The 19,290-nt window shown below is 22.9% G+C and overlaps 4 protein-coding genes across 4 annotated transcripts; 2 read left to right on the top strand and 2 right to left on the bottom strand. All coding sequences in view use genetic code 6, as the record gives it.

Moving 5' to 3' along the window:
- Window positions 1-537: 537 nt before the first annotated feature.
- On the top strand, window positions 538-3,098 carry TTHERM_00149420 (hypothetical protein; the record flags this gene model as incomplete). Its single annotated transcript, XM_001021577.2, has 3 exons — window positions 538-1,482; window positions 1,538-2,385; window positions 2,447-3,098. The coding sequence occupies 3 exons, from the start codon at window positions 538-540 to the stop codon at window positions 3,096-3,098; spliced, it is 2,445 nt and encodes an 814-aa protein (XP_001021577.2).
- Window positions 3,099-3,440: 342 nt separating this feature from the next.
- Window positions 3,441-6,943, bottom strand: TTHERM_00149410 (transmembrane protein, putative). Its single transcript, XM_001021576.2, has 5 exons — window positions 5,931-6,943; window positions 5,432-5,773; window positions 5,062-5,375; window positions 4,635-5,002; window positions 3,441-4,549 (listed from the first exon to the last, which is right to left on the bottom strand). Exons 1-5 carry the CDS (start codon window positions 6,894-6,896, stop codon window positions 3,894-3,896), a joined length of 2,646 nt encoding a protein of 881 aa, XP_001021576.2. The 5' UTR covers window positions 6,897-6,943; the 3' UTR covers window positions 3,441-3,893.
- Window positions 6,944-7,860: 917 nt separating this feature from the next.
- Window positions 7,861-13,664, top strand: TTHERM_00149400 (MON2-like protein; the record flags this gene model as incomplete). Its single annotated transcript, XM_001021575.3, has 15 exons — window positions 7,861-7,941; window positions 8,066-8,254; window positions 8,347-8,490; window positions 8,662-9,016; window positions 9,079-9,219; window positions 9,287-9,495; window positions 9,547-10,117; window positions 10,215-10,599; window positions 10,652-11,058; window positions 11,114-11,218; window positions 11,312-11,558; window positions 11,611-12,256; window positions 12,317-12,872; window positions 12,925-13,315; window positions 13,373-13,664. 15 exons carry the CDS (start codon window positions 7,861-7,863, stop codon window positions 13,662-13,664), a joined length of 4,719 nt encoding a protein of 1,572 aa, XP_001021575.3.
- Window positions 13,665-14,339: 675 nt separating this feature from the next.
- Window positions 14,340-16,447, bottom strand: TTHERM_000149399 (hypothetical protein; the record flags this gene model as incomplete). Its single annotated transcript, XM_012798968.1, has 7 exons — window positions 14,340-14,478; window positions 14,559-14,648; window positions 14,729-14,827; window positions 15,206-15,304; window positions 15,609-15,695; window positions 15,915-16,034; window positions 16,170-16,447. The coding sequence occupies 7 exons, from the start codon at window positions 16,445-16,447 to the stop codon at window positions 14,340-14,342; spliced, it is 912 nt and encodes a 303-aa protein (XP_012654422.1).
- Window positions 16,448-19,290: the final 2,843 nt, after the last annotated feature.

Raw genomic sequence — 19,290 nt, 5'->3', positions numbered from 1 at the left:
CACTAATTTATGTAGTTCGATATCTAGCTTACTCATTAGTATCGCAGTTTCTCTTTAAATAGAAACTATTCAAATCAAACTATAACAGATAAAGATATAAATTTCATTTATTTAAATATCTTTTAGATATAATTACTATTTTGAGGCTTTAAAAATAATAAATATTTTTTTTAATTTCTGTCCTAATCACACTCTTTTTAACTGAAAAGAAAATTAAAAATTAGCATTTCTTTATAATTTATATATAAATCTTAAAATTTTAAATAGCAAATCATAAAAGACCCTGTTTTTAATGGCAAAATAAATACTGATCACTTATTTAAGAGATTTTGAAAATTAAAAAGTAAATAAGATATTTATTCGTATTCATTCATTCAATACTACAATTAGGTTTCATATAATTTTTCTAATATAAACAGATATACACAAATAAATATAGAGTCTAACAAATAAACAAACAAAAATTTAAACAATAAATAATATTAATTAAATTTTGATTATTGAAATTTAAAAAATTTATATTTTTTATCATACAAAATGTCTGCTAAATTGAAAACATTTGAAGATATTTGGAAGAATAATATAGGTGAAAAGGCAAAAAAATATGAAAGCGATTAAACTCAATATAATAAAGATAAATTAAAGACAGAAGAATATGAGAGAAAAAGTAAAGGTGTTATCAATTAAAATATTTAGTAAAATAAATCTTAGAATAATTAAGACAAAGTTTAAAAATAAAATGATAAGCAAAGTGGCCTACTGAATGAAAAAGATTGGGAATATTTAGATAGATTGGGAGAAAAATTTAGAATTTTAGAAGAAAAAAGCAGTAATTAGCAAAAGGAGTTTTAAAGCTCTTTAAAAAATATGAAGGGTGATAATAATAATAATTAAAAGTAGCAATAAAAAGATGCTGAAAATTTAACTTATAAAATGGATAATATTAGATGCTCACCTTCAAAAGAATAAATTTATAATTAGTAGAAAAAAAATATTGATAAAGAATAAAAATAAAAAATGGGAGCGAAATAAAATTATGAAACTACCATCATCAAATAATCTCAATCAAGTAATGAAAAATCAAATATAAGCACTCAAAGGATAGTTAAATAAGAAAATATTGATTCATTTAGCTCAAAATAAACATTAAAAAATAATTACATTTAGGATAAAATGAATTAGGAGTAATTTTTTAATAATACAAAAACTTAAGATATAGAATTTCAGGATAATAATAGTTATGAGTGTACTTTCAAGCCTAACGATTTGAAGAATAGCTATATGAGCTGTCCTTAATCAGAAAAAGAAATTTAAAATTAAAGATCGAGAAACTTAACTCCAAATCATCTGTACGAAGATGCAGTTTTAAGAAAATAAAAACAAGAACAAATGGAAAAATAAATGATTAAAGAAACTAAAAAGTAGACAAACTAATCAAAAATAGGAGTTAATTCTCAAAAAATTATCTTGAGTAAAATTGAAGTAAGCATTTTATGTTTTGAGATTTATAAAATATAATTTTCATTTTATACAAAAGGAATTTCTGCAGGCATTGATTGCAAGTATTGAAGAGGATGATGATGATAAAAATCCTCAAGAAAATTAATATTAAGAAGAAGGAGATGTATGTAAAGACATTTCTACAACTAAAAAAAAGGTGTTAAAGTTTGAAGGAGTGGGGTTCTTTTTTTAGTAATTGGGAATTTTTAGAAGTGTAAAATTTGAAGAAAATGAGAATGGTGATATTAGCATTAGCCAGCTAAAAGGTTTAAATAATATAGAAATAGAGAGAATGAAATAAGAGATGACTTTTCATGAGGAGCTATGGAAGATAATGTCAATCGATTAGCTCTAATATAAAGAGCCTGAGGAAATAGAATCAATATCGAGTAAATGTTTATTTGACATTACTATGGTTTTATTAGAATTAAAGCTTACTGTTTAATAAAGTGAACTTTTGTTAAACGAAATTATTCTGTGTAATTTATTTAGTGAAGATTTTAATAGAGGTTAAGAAGTCGTTGATATTTATTTTTCTGTACAACACAACTGGACTCTAGAATAACTTGTAAAGAATTTTAGATAAATTTTTGATGATAAAACGACTTTAATGGACTTTTATGCTAATTGGAATAAGAAATTAGCTGTTTAAAGCAGCGTTTATGAAAATAGCGAAATGTCTTTTCATCCTCAAATCAATTAAAGAAGTAGGGTTATGGATTCAATGATTTAGTAGTCAAAATCTTGCATAAATTAAAAAAGGCATGAAATTCTCTTTGACCAACACAAAATTAAATAAGAAAAATAATAGCAACAAAAGGTTGAAAAGCTTTAAAAAGAAGTTTAATAATGCACATTCAAACCTCAAACAAATGTGTAAAAAATGTAAATTTTTTATTTTTTACTTCGAAAATACTAAAATATAAATGTAAAATAAAATATTAAGGAAGGAACAAAGGTCAAAAAATTCTAAATATAATTAATAAGAAGGCTTCTATGATAATTAGGAAGATGAGCAATAATAATATGAAGAAAATTAAAAGAGGTATGAGCAGCTATTTAAGATACATAACAGAAAATAGAATTAAATTAAAGAAATAAAAGAATACGTTGAATTTTATCGTTAAGAGTAAGAGTTAGAGCAATGCACTTTTTAACCTTAAACTAGTGAAATAAATAAAGAAATGCTGTAGGAAGGATAGCTTTAGAATATTAAAGGTCTTAATTAGTAATTACAAAGAATGTACAAAGCCAGAAAAGAGAAGCTAGAAAAAGAAATGTTCTTTGAAAAGTAAAGATATTTGCTTTCATAATAAAATCAAAAACAAGGATCTAAGAAAGTACTACCATTTAGTTTTGATGAAAAAAATTAAAAGAAAAAGCTTCCTTAAGAAGAAAGAAAGTTAATAGGTCATGTTGATATAAATATAACAAAAACTAAAAAGGGAAAAATCACTCTGCATGAAGGAGATAATGCATCTGAATTAGCCTATAATTTTTCTAAGATATATAATATTTCAAGTGAAATGACTGAGACTTTATCTGACATGCTTTAGCAGTATTTAGATAAATATTATGAATAAAAAACATAAAAATGAGTGAGTAATTGATAAAATTAAAAATAAAAATAGTTAGTAGCAAGTAAGCTAAAATTAAATTCAATTAATATTTAATGCAATTTATTTATAATTCTTAAAATATAAATTTAAATGATCTAATAAATTATTTTATATTACTTAAATTATTCTAAAAGAATATAAAAAATTATTCAATTATTTTCTTTTGGTTTTTTAATTGATTTTCTATGGATTATTATTTTTTAACAATATAAATAAATCAACATGTTAAATTTTATAAATTATGAAAGTTATCTTCAATTTTTTTGTTAATTTTTTCAGTAAACAAGGAAGGATAAAAATGTTTAAACTTAATAAATTACATTTGGTATTTTATTTGAAGGTTAATTATTTATTTTCAATGAAAAACAAAGAGATGTTATCAAAATTATAAATAAAAAAGAAAGAATTGTTTGAATTGTTTATTTTAGATACTATGTAAATATTGTTATGTGATAAAACAGTTTTTAGTTTAATATTTTGATTATTATAAAAGTTATTAAATTAATCTATGTAATTATGCATTTATTATTCATGAATTTAGAGTTCAATTTATATTTTAAATTTATCCAGTTAAGTAATTAGTAATTTACTAACTAAGCTATATTTTTGAAATAAAGAGAATTAATTAATTAATTATTTAGATATCCTTCCTAAAATATAATACAATCATCATTTTTTCATTACTCAAAAATAAAAATATTTATTTATTTATTTTAATATTAAGTAAATAGCTTTTATTTAAAGTAATGATTTTGTATTATATAAACCTTGCTTTCAGTTAAATTTAATCAATTCAAAAGCATTTAAATTCGATTAAGAAGACGTCATAGGTAGCCTGTGATCTACTTCAGGTATTCTTTACCTAAATGCATTTAAATTACCCAAACTACTGTTACGTTACAGCAAAGTTGAATTTCTTATATTAGCACCACCGAAAGCAAAATAATTTGTTGTTCTAGTATTTCTATTTTACACATTAGTCATTTAATTACCAACTACGTTATTTGCTCTTTTTTTGTTCATGGCTTTAGTCCATTCCATATTTGCTTTAAAAGAAGTGATAGGGTTGACTTTTTCATATTCAGTTCTAAACTCACTAATTGCATCATTATACTGAATGTTGAATTTATCACTAAATTATTCTTTTTTATCTTTTTACAAATGGTTTATCAGCAGATATCCAACAAAAGACACAAACATAGCTACCGAAGTTAATCCATATTCAAAATATTAACCAAAGAAAACAAATAAATTTTCGTTAACCTCTAACTTCGATCTATTTTAGAATTATATCACACCACAAATATAAATAATAGGCAAGAAAGGAAGCGAATTCACAACTTCTGTAATTATGTCTTCACTTTAGGATTCAGGGCATGAACAATATCTCAATAGTAAGATCCTGTCCACATAATAATTACAGATTAAACCTATTTATTTAAATTAAAAATATTTTCATTATAAAAATCTAAAATAGTTTTAGATTTGAATTAATTCTTGAGAAAGGTAGATTACCTATTAAGGAAAACAATAGCCCATAAGGAGATACAGAAGCATACCAAGTACATAAAAATAAAGTACGAGATATGTAAGCATAACTATTCGCTATAAAAAATGAAGGACCTTCATGCCAGTAATTTGCTTCGTGCTAAGTGTAAGGGCATTTGTTTGGCTCATACTTCCTAATTATGTATCTCATGTAAACTCTGTGAACCCAAAAAACATTAAATATTTTGGCTAAGGGCTCTGAGAAAGCATTAGTTAAAAATAAGAAAGTAATATCTTGCAAAAGAAGGTTTGAGCTAACTTAAATATCATCATCCCATTTCTTATGAATCAAGTAAGGCATAAAAGCACTATTAAAAAACAAAAGAACGACATATCTATTAATTATAAAATAAAATTTATTTAATAATTAATTAAAATTTAAATATAAAATTACCTATTAATATATGCAGAGTTATAGCGTACTTATGAGTCTAGCTTTTAAAGCTGTGTAAAATACATGACAACCAATCTTAGAATTGCATTACAAGTGACGACTACAAGTGACATAGCATAAGCTTAGATTCTTTTACCGAAATCTTAGCTTGCATTCTTTCTGAAGGGATAAACTATTTTCATTATTATATATTGAAGATAAAAACTACCAAACAAAATAGCTAGGGCAACAAAAATCATAAGTGAATTATTCAAATAAGTTCTGAAGAAGGAGAATTTTTGGTTGTCCCAAAGAATATCAGTAGGAGTAGGAGCCTTTAAATATTTAAATTGTTTCAATTAAAGTAAAAAGCCTTTAAGTCTAATTTTACCTTTGTAATGATTAATTTATTACCCTTGAAATCCTAGTAAGGTGATTAAAAGCACCCAAACAGGAAATTTTGTAAACTTCTTCTTGTGCTATTGCCCCATTCACTAAGAATAGGTTTAATAATTTTTTAAGTGTTGAATGTAACAAACGCCGTTCCTGTAAAATTTTCCGTATAACCTTCTTTTTCGCATTCTTTACTGAATTTTTCCAATTGCTCTTCATGCTACTTGAGAAGGTTTTGTTGATATTCTAATTACTGTCTCAACTTAGGTTTTTTACTTTCTTCACAAAAGTTATCATTAAGTTTTAAATTGATTTTATTTATCTAAGTGATGCAGCTAATCTATATTTTTTATAAAAGTTAATTAATAATTTATTTGTACCTAAATAATAACAATAATTCATTCATTCATTCATTAATTATTTCATCATTTTTTAATTTTGTTCATTCCTTCTTTTTAATATGAAATTTCTAAATTTCTATTTTTTAATTAAATTACTTTTGAATTAAAAGCAGCAAAATATTAATCGACTGAATAAGCAAAATTTATTTTCTCTATTTTAGGCTAATCTTTTGAACGCTTCAATACAGGCTTGAAGAAATTTTCAATGTCTTCCTTTTTTGTGTTTTGAGGAAGATTCTTCATAGCAATAGTAAATGATGCTGGATCAATAAATCCAATATTGATATCATTTATATTATTTGCAATTTGAGGCTTTATTACTATAACAGCTGCCATAAGAATTAAAGATGTAAGAAGGTCATACCACATGCCATTAAACTATTCATGCTCTTTACTAGAATCCATAATTACAAAATATCCAAAGAATCTTACACAATCATCCTCGCAATTCCAGTTACTCCACATAATACGCATAGAGCCTCCAAAGAAAAAAAGGATAAGAATAAAAATAATCACATAGATTGTCATTTTAAAAAATAATGGATAAGCAGCTCCTAAAAACTCCAAATCTTAATCGCTGCAATTAATATCCATATTTCCTTTATTAACAAAGTTATTGCAGCAAGGACAGCATTCGATATTGTCCTATTTCTCCTCGAGTTTACCAACAAGGCAAGCCTTTGCGTGCATGTCAACTAAAGTAAAATCTGGAGGTGATTTGAATGGATCATAGACAGGTAAAACATTTTATCTTAGTTCCTGCATTGAAGTATCTCTACTTAAAAGGGGCATCAATAACTAGCCTCTACTTGAAGAATGTGTTAACATATTAAAATTTATATTATCTACTAAACTAAACTAAACAAATCCTTTTTCGCTTAAACTTTCTTCAGGTTGTTTATAACTTTATTAAGAATTTAATTTAAATAAATTAAATAATACATATAAATTAATAAGATACTTAAATTATATTATGAGCTTTTGCAATAATTCAGAGTAATTCAATTTTATTTTGATCTTTTGTTCCTTAAATTTATGATGATTATTCATAAATACATGCATAATTCGTTTTAATTGTGTATTTAATAAGTTATTTGGATATTACAAGCACAAGTATTTTAATAGGTTTTCAAAAACACTCTAATAGCACGCTTTATACTAGATTCAAGAAATATATATTAAAATAGATAAAAATATTTATTACTTATTAATATTTACTCAAAATCTATTTCATAAAATCTTATCTTTATTTAACATTCTCTTAATAGTAAAAATTTAGTTTTCCAATTAAAACTAAAAAATTTTATTTTTATTTAATTGAAGAGTTTTCTAAAATAAAATTATTTTTTTGATCAATAAATTAATTTTTTTGTTTAATAATTACTATTTAAAGAAATTTAAGTATTTATGCATATATGAAGTCTTTTAAATAGAAAACATTTAAAAAGTAGAACTTTTTTTTTGTAGTAATTCTACATTTTCAAAATTTATTTTAATAAATAAAATAAATTAGATTTTTTTTGATAATTAAACCAATAATAATGAAATGAATTAAAAAAAATCTACATTAAAATGCTTGGTATTTAAAGAAGAAAAAGAACAATTTAAAAAAATTTAACTTTTTCAACATCAAAATTCATAAGATCGCAAAATTTATTTTAATTATGAATGTATTTAGTTAATGTAAATAAAAAAAAATATTGTTTATAAATAAATGTAATAAGCTGAATAAGAAAATTAACAAACCTTAAATAGATTTTGATATGTACTTTTTATTACTATTAAAACAAATAAATTTTTGAAGATTGTGCAAATTATACACTTTTAAAGTAATTTATATATTCCGACTATTTTATTGAGAAAGAAAACCATCAAAACGCTAAAATAAATAATTGCATAAATAATCAAAATATCATCAGATAAAATAGTTATCAAGCTCTATATTAATTATAAAGAGAGTTAGTTAATAATTAGATAAGTAGTAGAGACTCATTGCATTTATTTCATCAATTAGCTGTATCATAAAATGAACAAATTAGGGTTAATCATAGAAGAAGTTAAAAATTTAAAGAATAACATCAAGAAAAAATACACTCTTTTACGTGATGTAAATCTTTAATACTTATCATTAAGTTTATCTAGATTTATACATTTGATGATGTATATACTAAATAAATGAAAAAAATATACTTTTTCGATAGGATTACTTCATTTTTTTATGTTAAAATTAGAATATATAGTTACTGCAAAATGATATAGAAGGTTAAAAAGTTTATGTGTAATAAAATAGAGCGTTTGTCTTTCCCATAGACTGTTTATAGCGTATTTTAATCATAATAGGAGACATCAAAAAAGCAAAAGTGAATATATTGATTTTAGGATTTGTATAGAATCTGCTCACTCTATAAATAATAAATACAGTAATTCTTTAGTTATCATTTTTATTTCTTAATTTTTATCTCACGATGCTAGTTTCTACTATCTAAAATTGATCCATTAATTTAATAAATAGTCTATTCATAGCTAAATCTTAGATTACCTATTAAAAATCCAAGAAATCAATAATGATGCACTGTAGATTAAATTATAGCAGACATTCTGCATACTTGTCAGCTAGACGACTTTAACAGTTACAAATATAGAATTTTTAGAAAAAGTAATATTTGTATTTAAATTGAAATATGAAATATTTTTAAAAAAATAAAGATAAATTGTTTTTATTTAGGTTTAATAAGCAAGTAATGCAATAAAAATAGCTACAAATTTATATTCAATTTTTAAAAAATATTATTAAAGTCAATTAAACTTATTATAAATTATTTAATAGGTGTTTACTATGTTGATTTTAATGAAAAGCTCTAAAAATCCTTTAATTGCAAACACTTCAATTAGTTCTCTAAATTAAATTATGTCAAATATAATTAAAGAATCAACTATTAATACAAACTAGCAATAAAACGTTGGAGAAGAAAATAGTTCTCCAGAGAGGAAAGAGATTAGTAGCAATAATAATAGTTCTCCTTTAAAGAGAGAAAATGGAGTAAAAATAGTTAATGTAAGTATAACTGCTTAAGAAGAGAAAATTAGATTTTTGGCATAAGTACTGTATGATTTTGTAATGCTTGCAGATGATTAAAGGTGTTAATGGTGGCCTAAAACTATTCCTATAGATAAAGAATTAGGTAATTTAAATAATAAGTAAATTCAAAAGAATGTAAAAATTAATAAATAAAATATAAAATAGGATTTAATATATTGTTTTAATCACTTTTAGAAATCGGCAAAAATGTTTAAACTTACAAAGAAATTCAAAGTGTTTTCAGATTTAACTTTTTCCCAATTATAAAAAAATCACTGACTAATAATAGCAATACTAATATTTAAAGTAAAAAATTAATTAAAAATTTTTCATTTCAACTAAAATCTTTTTTTTTTAATATTTAAATTTAAAGTTCTTAATTTGATAAGAGGATTAACAAAAACTATAACCATTTTCAATGATGAATTTGAAGTTTTAGAAACTCTTGTTTAACTTGCTTTAGGAAAAGAACTATCTTAAGTCAAATATTGGTCATTTGAAGGGTTGATTTTTGTAGTTTCTGAGTACGAAACACTTTATTAGATGTTTTGTGCTTACAACTTCAAAAAACAACCAAATAATGTAAATTAATTTTATAATACATCGACGTTTTAAGTGATTTTTTTTGATTAGACATTTATGCAAATACTGTAATGTGCAGTCAAGGTAGTCCAACAAATAAATCAGCAATAAAATGAATATGGATAACAGAGGGTAATTTAATCATAACAAATAAATATAAAAACAGCAAAAGCTATTGAAACTAATGACTAAGATATAGAGTTTCCTCAAATAAATTCATTTTTATAGATTAAGCAGGCAATAGATTTTTTCTTAAAGCTTTCTAATTCCTTAGAAATAATTTGCAGAAATAAACTAGGATTTGAATTAGGATAAAAGATATTAGAAAATAATAGAACTTCATAATATGAAGGATTCAAAAGCATTTTTGACCTGATATGGAAAGAAGTTTATTCTTCTGTTAAAATATTACTTGCATAAACTGTAGATGAATCGTTGTTTTAGAATATTCTAAATATTATACAAACATTTACAAATATTTCAGGTACAATATCAAACAGAACAGCTTCAGATCAGTTCATAAAAGCTATTTGTAATTATTCGTTACCAAAAGACTCTGATATGACTCCCCGTAATATACAAACAAATAAAATGGTCTTAAATATAGCACACTGCTTAGGAAGTAATTTTTAAGAAAATTTGCTTTCTTTAATTATAATTTTCCAGAAAATTTACTTTGATCATTAATTTTTGTTGCTAAAAATATATTTATTTTTTAGATTTACTTGAGATGAACAGTTGGATTTATATTCTCGTCTTCCTTTAGAAAAGTGAAAGTCTTTACAATAAAAATAGGATAGCTAGAGATAACACCTAGGAGGAACTTTCAAAATTAACAGATATTTAAACATTATAAAACACATTAGACTATTTATTTGAAAATTCATAGAATTATGAAAACAACCATCTTCTTACTTTATTGAATTCTTTATTTGAATTAATCGTTGATTAAATTTCTGATGAAAAAAATTGCGCCTCTTTATCTAACAGTTCTTCTGCATAAAAAAAAAATGATGCTAGTATTAACGTTAAAAGCAAGTAGTCAATATTTAGCTTGCAAAAGCTTCTCGAAACACTAAAAGTGAACCTTTATAGAATAGATTTGTAAAATATTTTAAATTTAATAAATTTTTTAATTTAATTTGTAAATACAAAGAATGTGGGAGACAGTTTCTGCAAATTTTCTGTCTATAGCAACTACTAGAAATAAATTTTTTAGAGAGAAGGCTGTGGAGACGTTGGGAGATTTTGTTTTAGAGTCATTCCAATATTTAGAAGATGAATACTAAGAAAACTCAACAACTACATATGTCCGTAAGGTTGATGTAAAGCAGCCCACTTTTAAGGATAAGGAAAAGTGGACCAAAGAGAACTGGTAGTTTACTCTATTTTAGCCCTGGATTGATATTTAGTGTCACAGTGAATCAAAGGACATCATAATGAATAATATATTAAAAATTTTACAAAATAATGGGCATGTTATCAATTAAAGTGGATGGAGCCAAATTTTAGACATACTCAAAGGAATATCAACAGATTCTTCTTAAAATTATATATTTACAGGTTAATTAATTAATTTGTTTAAATTTATTCAAAAAAAAACTTTTAATTATATTAGGCATTAAATGCATTGAACTCTTGGTTAACTAATATTTAAGTAACTTACATCACTCTAAAATGTCCACTTTGCTCATGATTATTGAAAACTTTAAAAAATATTCTAGTAAAAATTTGCTATTTTAAAAATAAATTATATATTATTGATTATTTATTTCAAAATGAACAATTAATTGTTTTTTATTAAAATAAATAAAAGATGATAATAATATTAATTATTTAAGCTGTGATATGCTTTGGCATATAGGAGACCATATTGCCAAAAAATAAACAAACATCTAAAGCAGCACTGATTCTTAATTCATAAGCAAAGAAGAGTTTGGCTTGCTTATTACATCTATCCTTGAAAAACTACTTTCACTATGTGTAGATCCTCACGCCGAAGCAAGAAATTCAGCTCAGCATATATTCTAACAACTGATCGTTCACAATTTTTCAAAATTATCGTAATTTTATTTTACTTCTTTAATATTGCTTGAGAAAGATTTTATTAATTAGAGCTTAGTCTAGTGTTTAAATTTTAGAAAACATGGTGTGGAACATGGGAGAAAGTGTTATAACAAATTTAAAATAAGAAATAAGAAATGGTTCAGATAAGATAAAGTAATGGGAAGAGACAGCTTCTAATACATGCTAACATTTGACTAAAATAACAAAACGCTATATTAACATCCTTGATAAAAAAGAAACTCTCAGTTAAGGTTCCACATTAATGGAAGATTCTGATACTATGTTTTATAGCATCTAAAAATCATTTCAAAGTTTTTAAAAGCCAGGCTAAGAATAACAAGAAAATGGGGTTGATTTAGAGAATCAATCAGAATATTAGGAATTATTAGCTCTTAATTAAAAGAGTATTGTTTCTTTAATAGAAAAATGCTTATCACTGCTACTTAAATTCCTTGAAATAAATCTTAATGATTTAAACAAGGAATCCATAAAATGCATGAGAGATTTATATGGGTTAAAGCCACTATAAACACTGCAAAATAATCAAATGTTCTTAAGCATCATTGTTTACCTTTAATCGTTTTTCTAAACTGTTCCTCCATAAGTTAAAAACGTGAAAAGCATATTTCAGTAGTTTTAGCCAGAAGTTTTAGGGTGGATAGATGATTTCATTTAAACCAAATTTACGAATGATGTGAATATTTTATTTTTAAAGATAGCCAAAATATATTTTAATAAAATATTTTTATAATAGGAAGATAAAAAATTACAAAACTCTCAAATAGCAAATGTTTTTGAACTTTTTTACCTGATAATTTTATTTCCAAAGCTTGTTAATGATGAACATGAACTATAAGCAAACAAGATTTTCCCTGATGAAAAATACTACATTGAAATCTTGTAGAGATGCATGCAAGCCATGCAAGAATCTCCAATTTTAGAAGAAGAATACATAAATCTTATACGAAAAATCATTAACTTACCATTAAATTCTCTTTTGATTGATAACATACAAAAAAAGATAATCCCTCTTATGATTTAGCAAATAAAAAATGAAACTAATTTTGAAAAATAATATATTTATCAATTCGTTCTTTCTATTTAGACAACAATTTTTACAAAAAACAACATTAAGTATATGGAGTTAACCCAATAAAATTGTTTTTCTTCAAGGAACAAGCCTATATGGATGACAAGCACAGAATGTCTATAAGACTTATCACTCTTTTTAATATAAAAAGAACCTTAATTCATCCATAAATTGTATTAAATCTTATGTGAATATTTCATTCAAAATAAATATGATATAGGTAAATAAAATATTTATTAATTTTGAATAAAATATTTTTATAAAATACTTAGCTAATCTTATAAAATACTATAATTCTGATATGCTAAAAGAGTACTTTGAATGTGAAAGGATACTTTTAGATCTGATTATTTCAAAATTTCTTCCTTTACCTTGCATCTCTAAATAGAATCTTAGACTTTTTGGGTATGTTCTTTACCAAAATAGCTAATTTAAAATTGAGAGTGAGTAATCATAAACATAGTACAATTTAGATGATTTAGGAATAAACTTCTCAAAAAATTGCTTAAATCTACTATTTAAAGCAGCTTAAGCAGATAAGGATAAAGAAAATTAAGAAAAAGCAGTACTCTTCCTTCCATTTTTATTGAATAGATGTCGTCTAACCTTCGAATAATTTTTGTAAGAATAAAAATATATGGTAGGCTCTGTATACTATAAAGCGTAAGCAATATTTAAAAATATATTAATTCAATTAACCATTTGTTTTTAAATCAATAGGACTAAAATTAAAGATATAGATTACATTCTTTAAATGTTAAAAAACTTAGAGATAAACTCAAATAGTTTCCACAATATTTAAATCTAGGAAGATTAAAAAGGGATTGATTTACCGTATGACATCCAAAACAATTTTGAAAGTTAAGCTTTAAATAGTGAATATGGACACCTTATATATCTCTTCCCTTTAATAAAGTAGTGCATGACATCACATTAAAACCAATTTGAGTCATCAATAAATGTTATTTTTTAAAAAATTTATCAAGTTTTAGGAGTAAGCTAATATTACTGATTAAAATGAACAGCATTTATTTTTTATATAATTATTTATATTATACCAATTGATATTTGTATGATACAAGATGTATTATTTTTTTAAATTTGGCAAGAAAAATGTTGTAAAATGTTAAACAAATTCATATTATTTTATTCTTTATTTGGTTTGTCTGTTTGTAAAAAAAAAAATTTATTTATTTAGTATTTTAAGGTTAAACACTTAAGTTTTATTTTGTTTTTATTCTTAAATTACTAATAAAAAATTAATAATTTTCTCTTATTCTAAATTAAGATTTTTATAATACATCATTTTTTAGGGAAGATTGGGCTTTTTTATTTCATATGGTAGTTGCTATAATAAAACAAATAATATATAAAAATTAGATAATTTCTTTAGATTAGAATAATGTAAATATAGATTTGAAATTATAATCGAAAAAAAAAAATTATCTATAAGCATTTTTATTTGTATTTCTTTTTTCTTTCGACCTTTCTAAATTTAATCTATTTCCACTCAAAGGAAGTTAATTACTAAACTAAATAAGATAGATTGAAATAAATAGTTAAAAAAATAAGATTGCTGTTAAAATATTTGATTTATATCACCCAATACAGTTACAAAATAGTGTATAATTTTAGAAATACTATTCATTTTATGATAAAAAAATATTTCTATTTCATTTTTGATGTATCAAAAAGTAACTAATTCTAAAATAATTTAATTCGTTAATATTTGTTGTTTTAACTTATTTTTCAGCAAAAGAATAGACAATATTTGATTTTTCGCATTATAATAACTTTCAATTAAGTCAATTAACTTTAAGTGTTTGCTGTTTTTTAAATAAAAATTATTATTTAACAAAATGAAATAACTGATTGATTATAATCATTTATAAAAATAAATTTTTACTCTACGACTAGATTTAATTTTAATAAGTAAGGAAGATCCATAATGGATTATGCGAGTCTCATTATTTAGCTCTTTGATATATCAGTTTTCCTTAATTAAATAAAAAGATATACATAAACACCTTTTTTAAACAAAGTAAAGAAAAAACATTAAGCAGTAAATTGCATTACATCAAACAAAGTTCTATGGCTGTCAGGTTTTTCAAATTTTCAATCAAAAACATAATATCTAAAAATGTTTATTGAGATTGATTCAGGCTTATTGACCAGCTTATTTAGTTTTCGAGTAAAGATTAGTTAGCATATTATAAGATTAAAATATAAATTTTAAGACGAATTTCTAATTCATTAAAAAAAATTTTCTTTTTGAAAATCGTGTTAATTAGAAGTTCTTAAATTACGAATGTAAGACATCATATTTTTAGAAATCTCTAAAAGATGGAACGCATAAACAGATGTAACTTTGTGGGTTTGAAAATTATAGTAGAAAATGTCAAATTTGCTTTACGGATTTTACGTATTTCAGTAAAAGTAACAAAGATGAAAGAGACAATTAATGTTGGAACATAGAAAAATATGAAAATAGAAAATACAATTAAAATCTTAATGAATCTATAAAATCAGAATCAATCAATATGAAGAAATTACTTAAGATAAATATTCAGAGTTAAAAGAAGTGGTGTCCTTGTGACGATTTCTTTGGCCAAAGCACTCAGGTACTCGGCATTTGCTAAAGTTAATTTCGCTCTAATTTAGAGAAAATAAAAGTGAGTAATGTTAGTAAAGCATTAAAATTATTGTATGACGAGGAAATATTTGCAGGATAATGAATGATGAGTATTGATAAATAAATATATTGTCAGACTAAATGAGTTCAATAAAAAATATGACATTTGTTAGTCAAAATAGATTAAGAGCATTATTAATAGAACAATGCTGCCTACCCGTTTTATTTTAAATCAGTGTAAGAAATTTAAAAAAGATATCAACTTTTTTAAAAGCAAAATGTAAAGAAATAAATGAGGCTAAAAGAATTTATTATTAATCTTACCTTGATTTTAAATAAAATCCAGAAACCGCTTGAAAGAGATTGAAAAAGGAAAATATTGATTAAGATAATTGATTTGAGGTAAGTATACTATTTTTTATTTATTAAAAATCTTCTTAGTTATTTAATTACTTAATTTATTAAAAAAGAGTGAAATAGAAAGTTAGAAATTTAAAGGAGAGGAGTTCGTTCACTCTTAATTTCTTATCATGTAGTGTCTATCGCACTAAAATAATTAATTTATGTAACTTAATCTCCTCTTTATTTACTATTACTTTTGTGAGATAAAATATTAGTAACTTCATTTACTCGATATTAAGCCCTATCTGTATGACATTTTTGCTATTTAGTTGACTCAATTCAGATCTGATATCCTAGAATTACAATAATTTCATATCTCTTCCTTCATTCTTCGTTTGAGTTAAAAAACTAAATTAGAGTTAAATGTTATATTATTAATAATTAGAGCTTAGTTATTCTCAAATGCATTAAATATCTATCAATAATTAAACTCAAAAAAAAAAAGCATACATGTATTTTAAATAAAAATTCAATTTTAATTACAATATATCATGGTTATCAATTTATTTGAAGTATTTTAAAATATTATTCACTTATTCTTCTTTTTTCTTACTATATTCAATATCGCTCTACTAGTGTAGATTTTTAGTTTATTAGCCATGCTTAATCTAACTTTGTACACTGCCCCTTATTTTAGGAGCAACTTACACCTAGCTAGATAGCAGTGAAGAACTTTTAGCTTTATTTTAGTTAGGTTTTGCGTTTGCTTATTCATTGCGATTATGTAGGATCGCCTTATTTGATTAAAATCCAAAATTCATTAATCAAAGAGTATTTTTGCACTCCTATTTAGTTTTAAAGATTGTTTGTATTCTAATAAAGATGAGCAAGCAAAATTTACAAAAATTAATTAATTTCAGTTCATTAAGATGTAAAAAACTAAGTAAATTAAGCATGTCTGATAAGCAAAAAATTAGATTATATTAATAAAATAAAATGAAATATGAAGTTATTGATTATAGACAAAGATTACATTTTAATTTTTATTATTTTTTAACCCATAATTTATTTAATCTTCACAACTAAAATTACAATTTGGATATATTTATTTATAAAAATGACATGCTGCATATTATATCTTAAAAGTATTATGATGAAAGCAAAATAAGATAAGCAAATACTTAAATTTAATTAAAGATAAATAAATTAAGAAAAATTTTCAATTTTTATTTGCTTTTCTCAAAACAGTTTAATATTTTCTAACATTATTTTTTTTGATACTCAATTTTTTTTTCTAGAAGAAATTTTATAATTTGTAGTTATGTTTGTTGTTTTTAATCTCTCTTCTTAACTAACTTCTCGTTTATAAGTTTTAAAACTTTAGTAATAGTAGAAATAGTTTTATTGTTATATTATTTACAAGCTGCTTTTGAATTCTATTATTTTCTGAAGTAGATGTATTTATAATTAAATATTTACTGAGTCAGGAGTTAGAATCTAGAAATAAGACCTTTCATCGCACAAAAAATAGAAAATGATTAAAGGTCTTAAGTTTACACTGAAAAAAATAAAATAAATAATATTTGAAAATATATGAAGATCTATTAGCAAAAGAGATATTTTTAATGTGATAGCCATTAATTTATAACTAATTCTAATAAATTACGAAATGATTATTACTTATATTTTTTGTTTTTAAGATAAATCAAAGTAGTAAAGTAATCAAAATTTCTAATGCGGGGAAAAAAAGAAGAAATACAAAGCCAGATATATATTACCAATCTTTTTTTGTTTTTTTTTGATTGATTAATAGATAGATAATCGGATAGATAGATAGGTGTATGATTTTATTTATCATTATATTTTAAATTTACCTAAAAACTTTTTGATATCGAATATTACACCTTTTATAATTTTAATACAAATAACCCAATTTTTTATCTTTGCATTATTACAGTAGAGTCATAAAACTTTTTTGTTTAATCGGCGTTTTAGCTGAATCAAGCTATTATATTTTTAAGCAATTATTATTAGGAATATTGTTATAAATTGAAATTTAAAAGAGTATTTTTAACCTATTTTTAAAAAAATAAATAAAATTAGGATATTCTGCAAATTATTTATTTATTTTGCTATGATATATGCTTAATCAGTGAGTTTTCTAGCTATATAGAAATTATTATTTTTTTTATTGACTAAACTAAATAAATTTTAATTATTGTTAGCAGGGAGTAATACAATAATTTTGAGCAGTGTAAAACATGAGTTAGAATAAGAAAAAAAAGTTTTAAAAAACTAATCATAAAAAACATTTTTAAATTTTGTAAACAGGTAAGTAAATTGAAATCGAATCTTTTAACATTATTAGCATCTAAAAAAAAATATTATGTGAGTGAATTTGATGTAAGGTAAGTTATAATTCAATCAAACTTCACAAAAATACAAATTTGTATATGAAAAAATATCTTTAATAACTTAAAATATTATCCACAAACATATAATTCAAAAGTGTAAGTAATCCTTGTTTAAAAGAAGACATTATTTAATAACTATATTGAAAAATAATAAAAATGATACTATTTTCTATATTATTTTGTCTTTTATTGGATTTTAATATCAACTTAAAAAGTATAATACAATTATTAATCTAAATTACCGTGAAAAGTGAAGAAATAAAAGCAAATCAAATTTGCTGATGGCAATCAGCATAACGTTTGCATTAAAAAAACTATTTGAACTTAATTTTGTTTAGTTTCTTTCTAAAGATACAAAGATTAGAAAAGGTATAAAATTAGATCACATTCATACTTTAAAAAACTTTGTTTAATTTTGATATTTCTTGTAACCTCGAAAAATATAAATTTTTTAATCACAATCTGAATATTTAATTGATTATCTAAAAATATTTATTTTTTTTTATGAATGATTTGTTGATTTGCGTGGTAGGTAGGTAGTATTCTATTAATTAGAAAATAAATTAATTATTACAAAATTACAATTATTATTTTCTAGAAATATGACTATTTCGATAGAAAATAATCTATATTATGCCAAAGCTAGCTTTACTAACTTTTTTAGATAGATGTAAAAAAAGTTAAGGATTACTGATTTATTATCATTTAATGAAAAGCATGAAGTTTTAACCCATATTTTTATTGATGTGTAATATAGAATTTCTAAGAATTTTAAAAGACTAAATTCTGAGAATATTCTTATATTAAAAAGAATTAATTTCGTTTATTTTATATATGTAAAATACTTAAGTGAATCAAAAGGGGAAAAGATTGTTTCTTATACTATTGTTTTACCTAATTTTCTTTTAATTATAATCAAAAACTAATAAGAAAGACCCAAAAATTGATATTAAAATTAATAAATTTAACTATGCTTTACCTTTTTTACAATATATTTTTTCTTGAGAAATAAGATAACATTTGTTTTAAATCAAATTAGAGCTGTTCACAATCATAAAATAAATTTGATTATTTTAATAAAGTATTCTTTTTTATTAAAACGTTATTTGTGATTGAATTTGATTTGCGCTGTGTAAATTTTGGTCTATTAAACAAAGTAAATTATTTAACATATAATTATTCACCTGATTTTTTGATGTCAATTAATGTAAAAGAATTCGAGTAATACTTATTTTGATCTTATCTCAAAT

Source organism: Tetrahymena thermophila, assembly GCF_000189635.1.
Source record: "Tetrahymena thermophila SB210 genomic scaffold scf_8254545, whole genome shotgun sequence".
NCBI classification, from domain to species: Eukaryota; Ciliophora; class Oligohymenophorea; order Hymenostomatida; family Tetrahymenidae; genus Tetrahymena; species Tetrahymena thermophila.
This window is presented reverse-complemented; position numbering and strand designations above follow the sequence as displayed.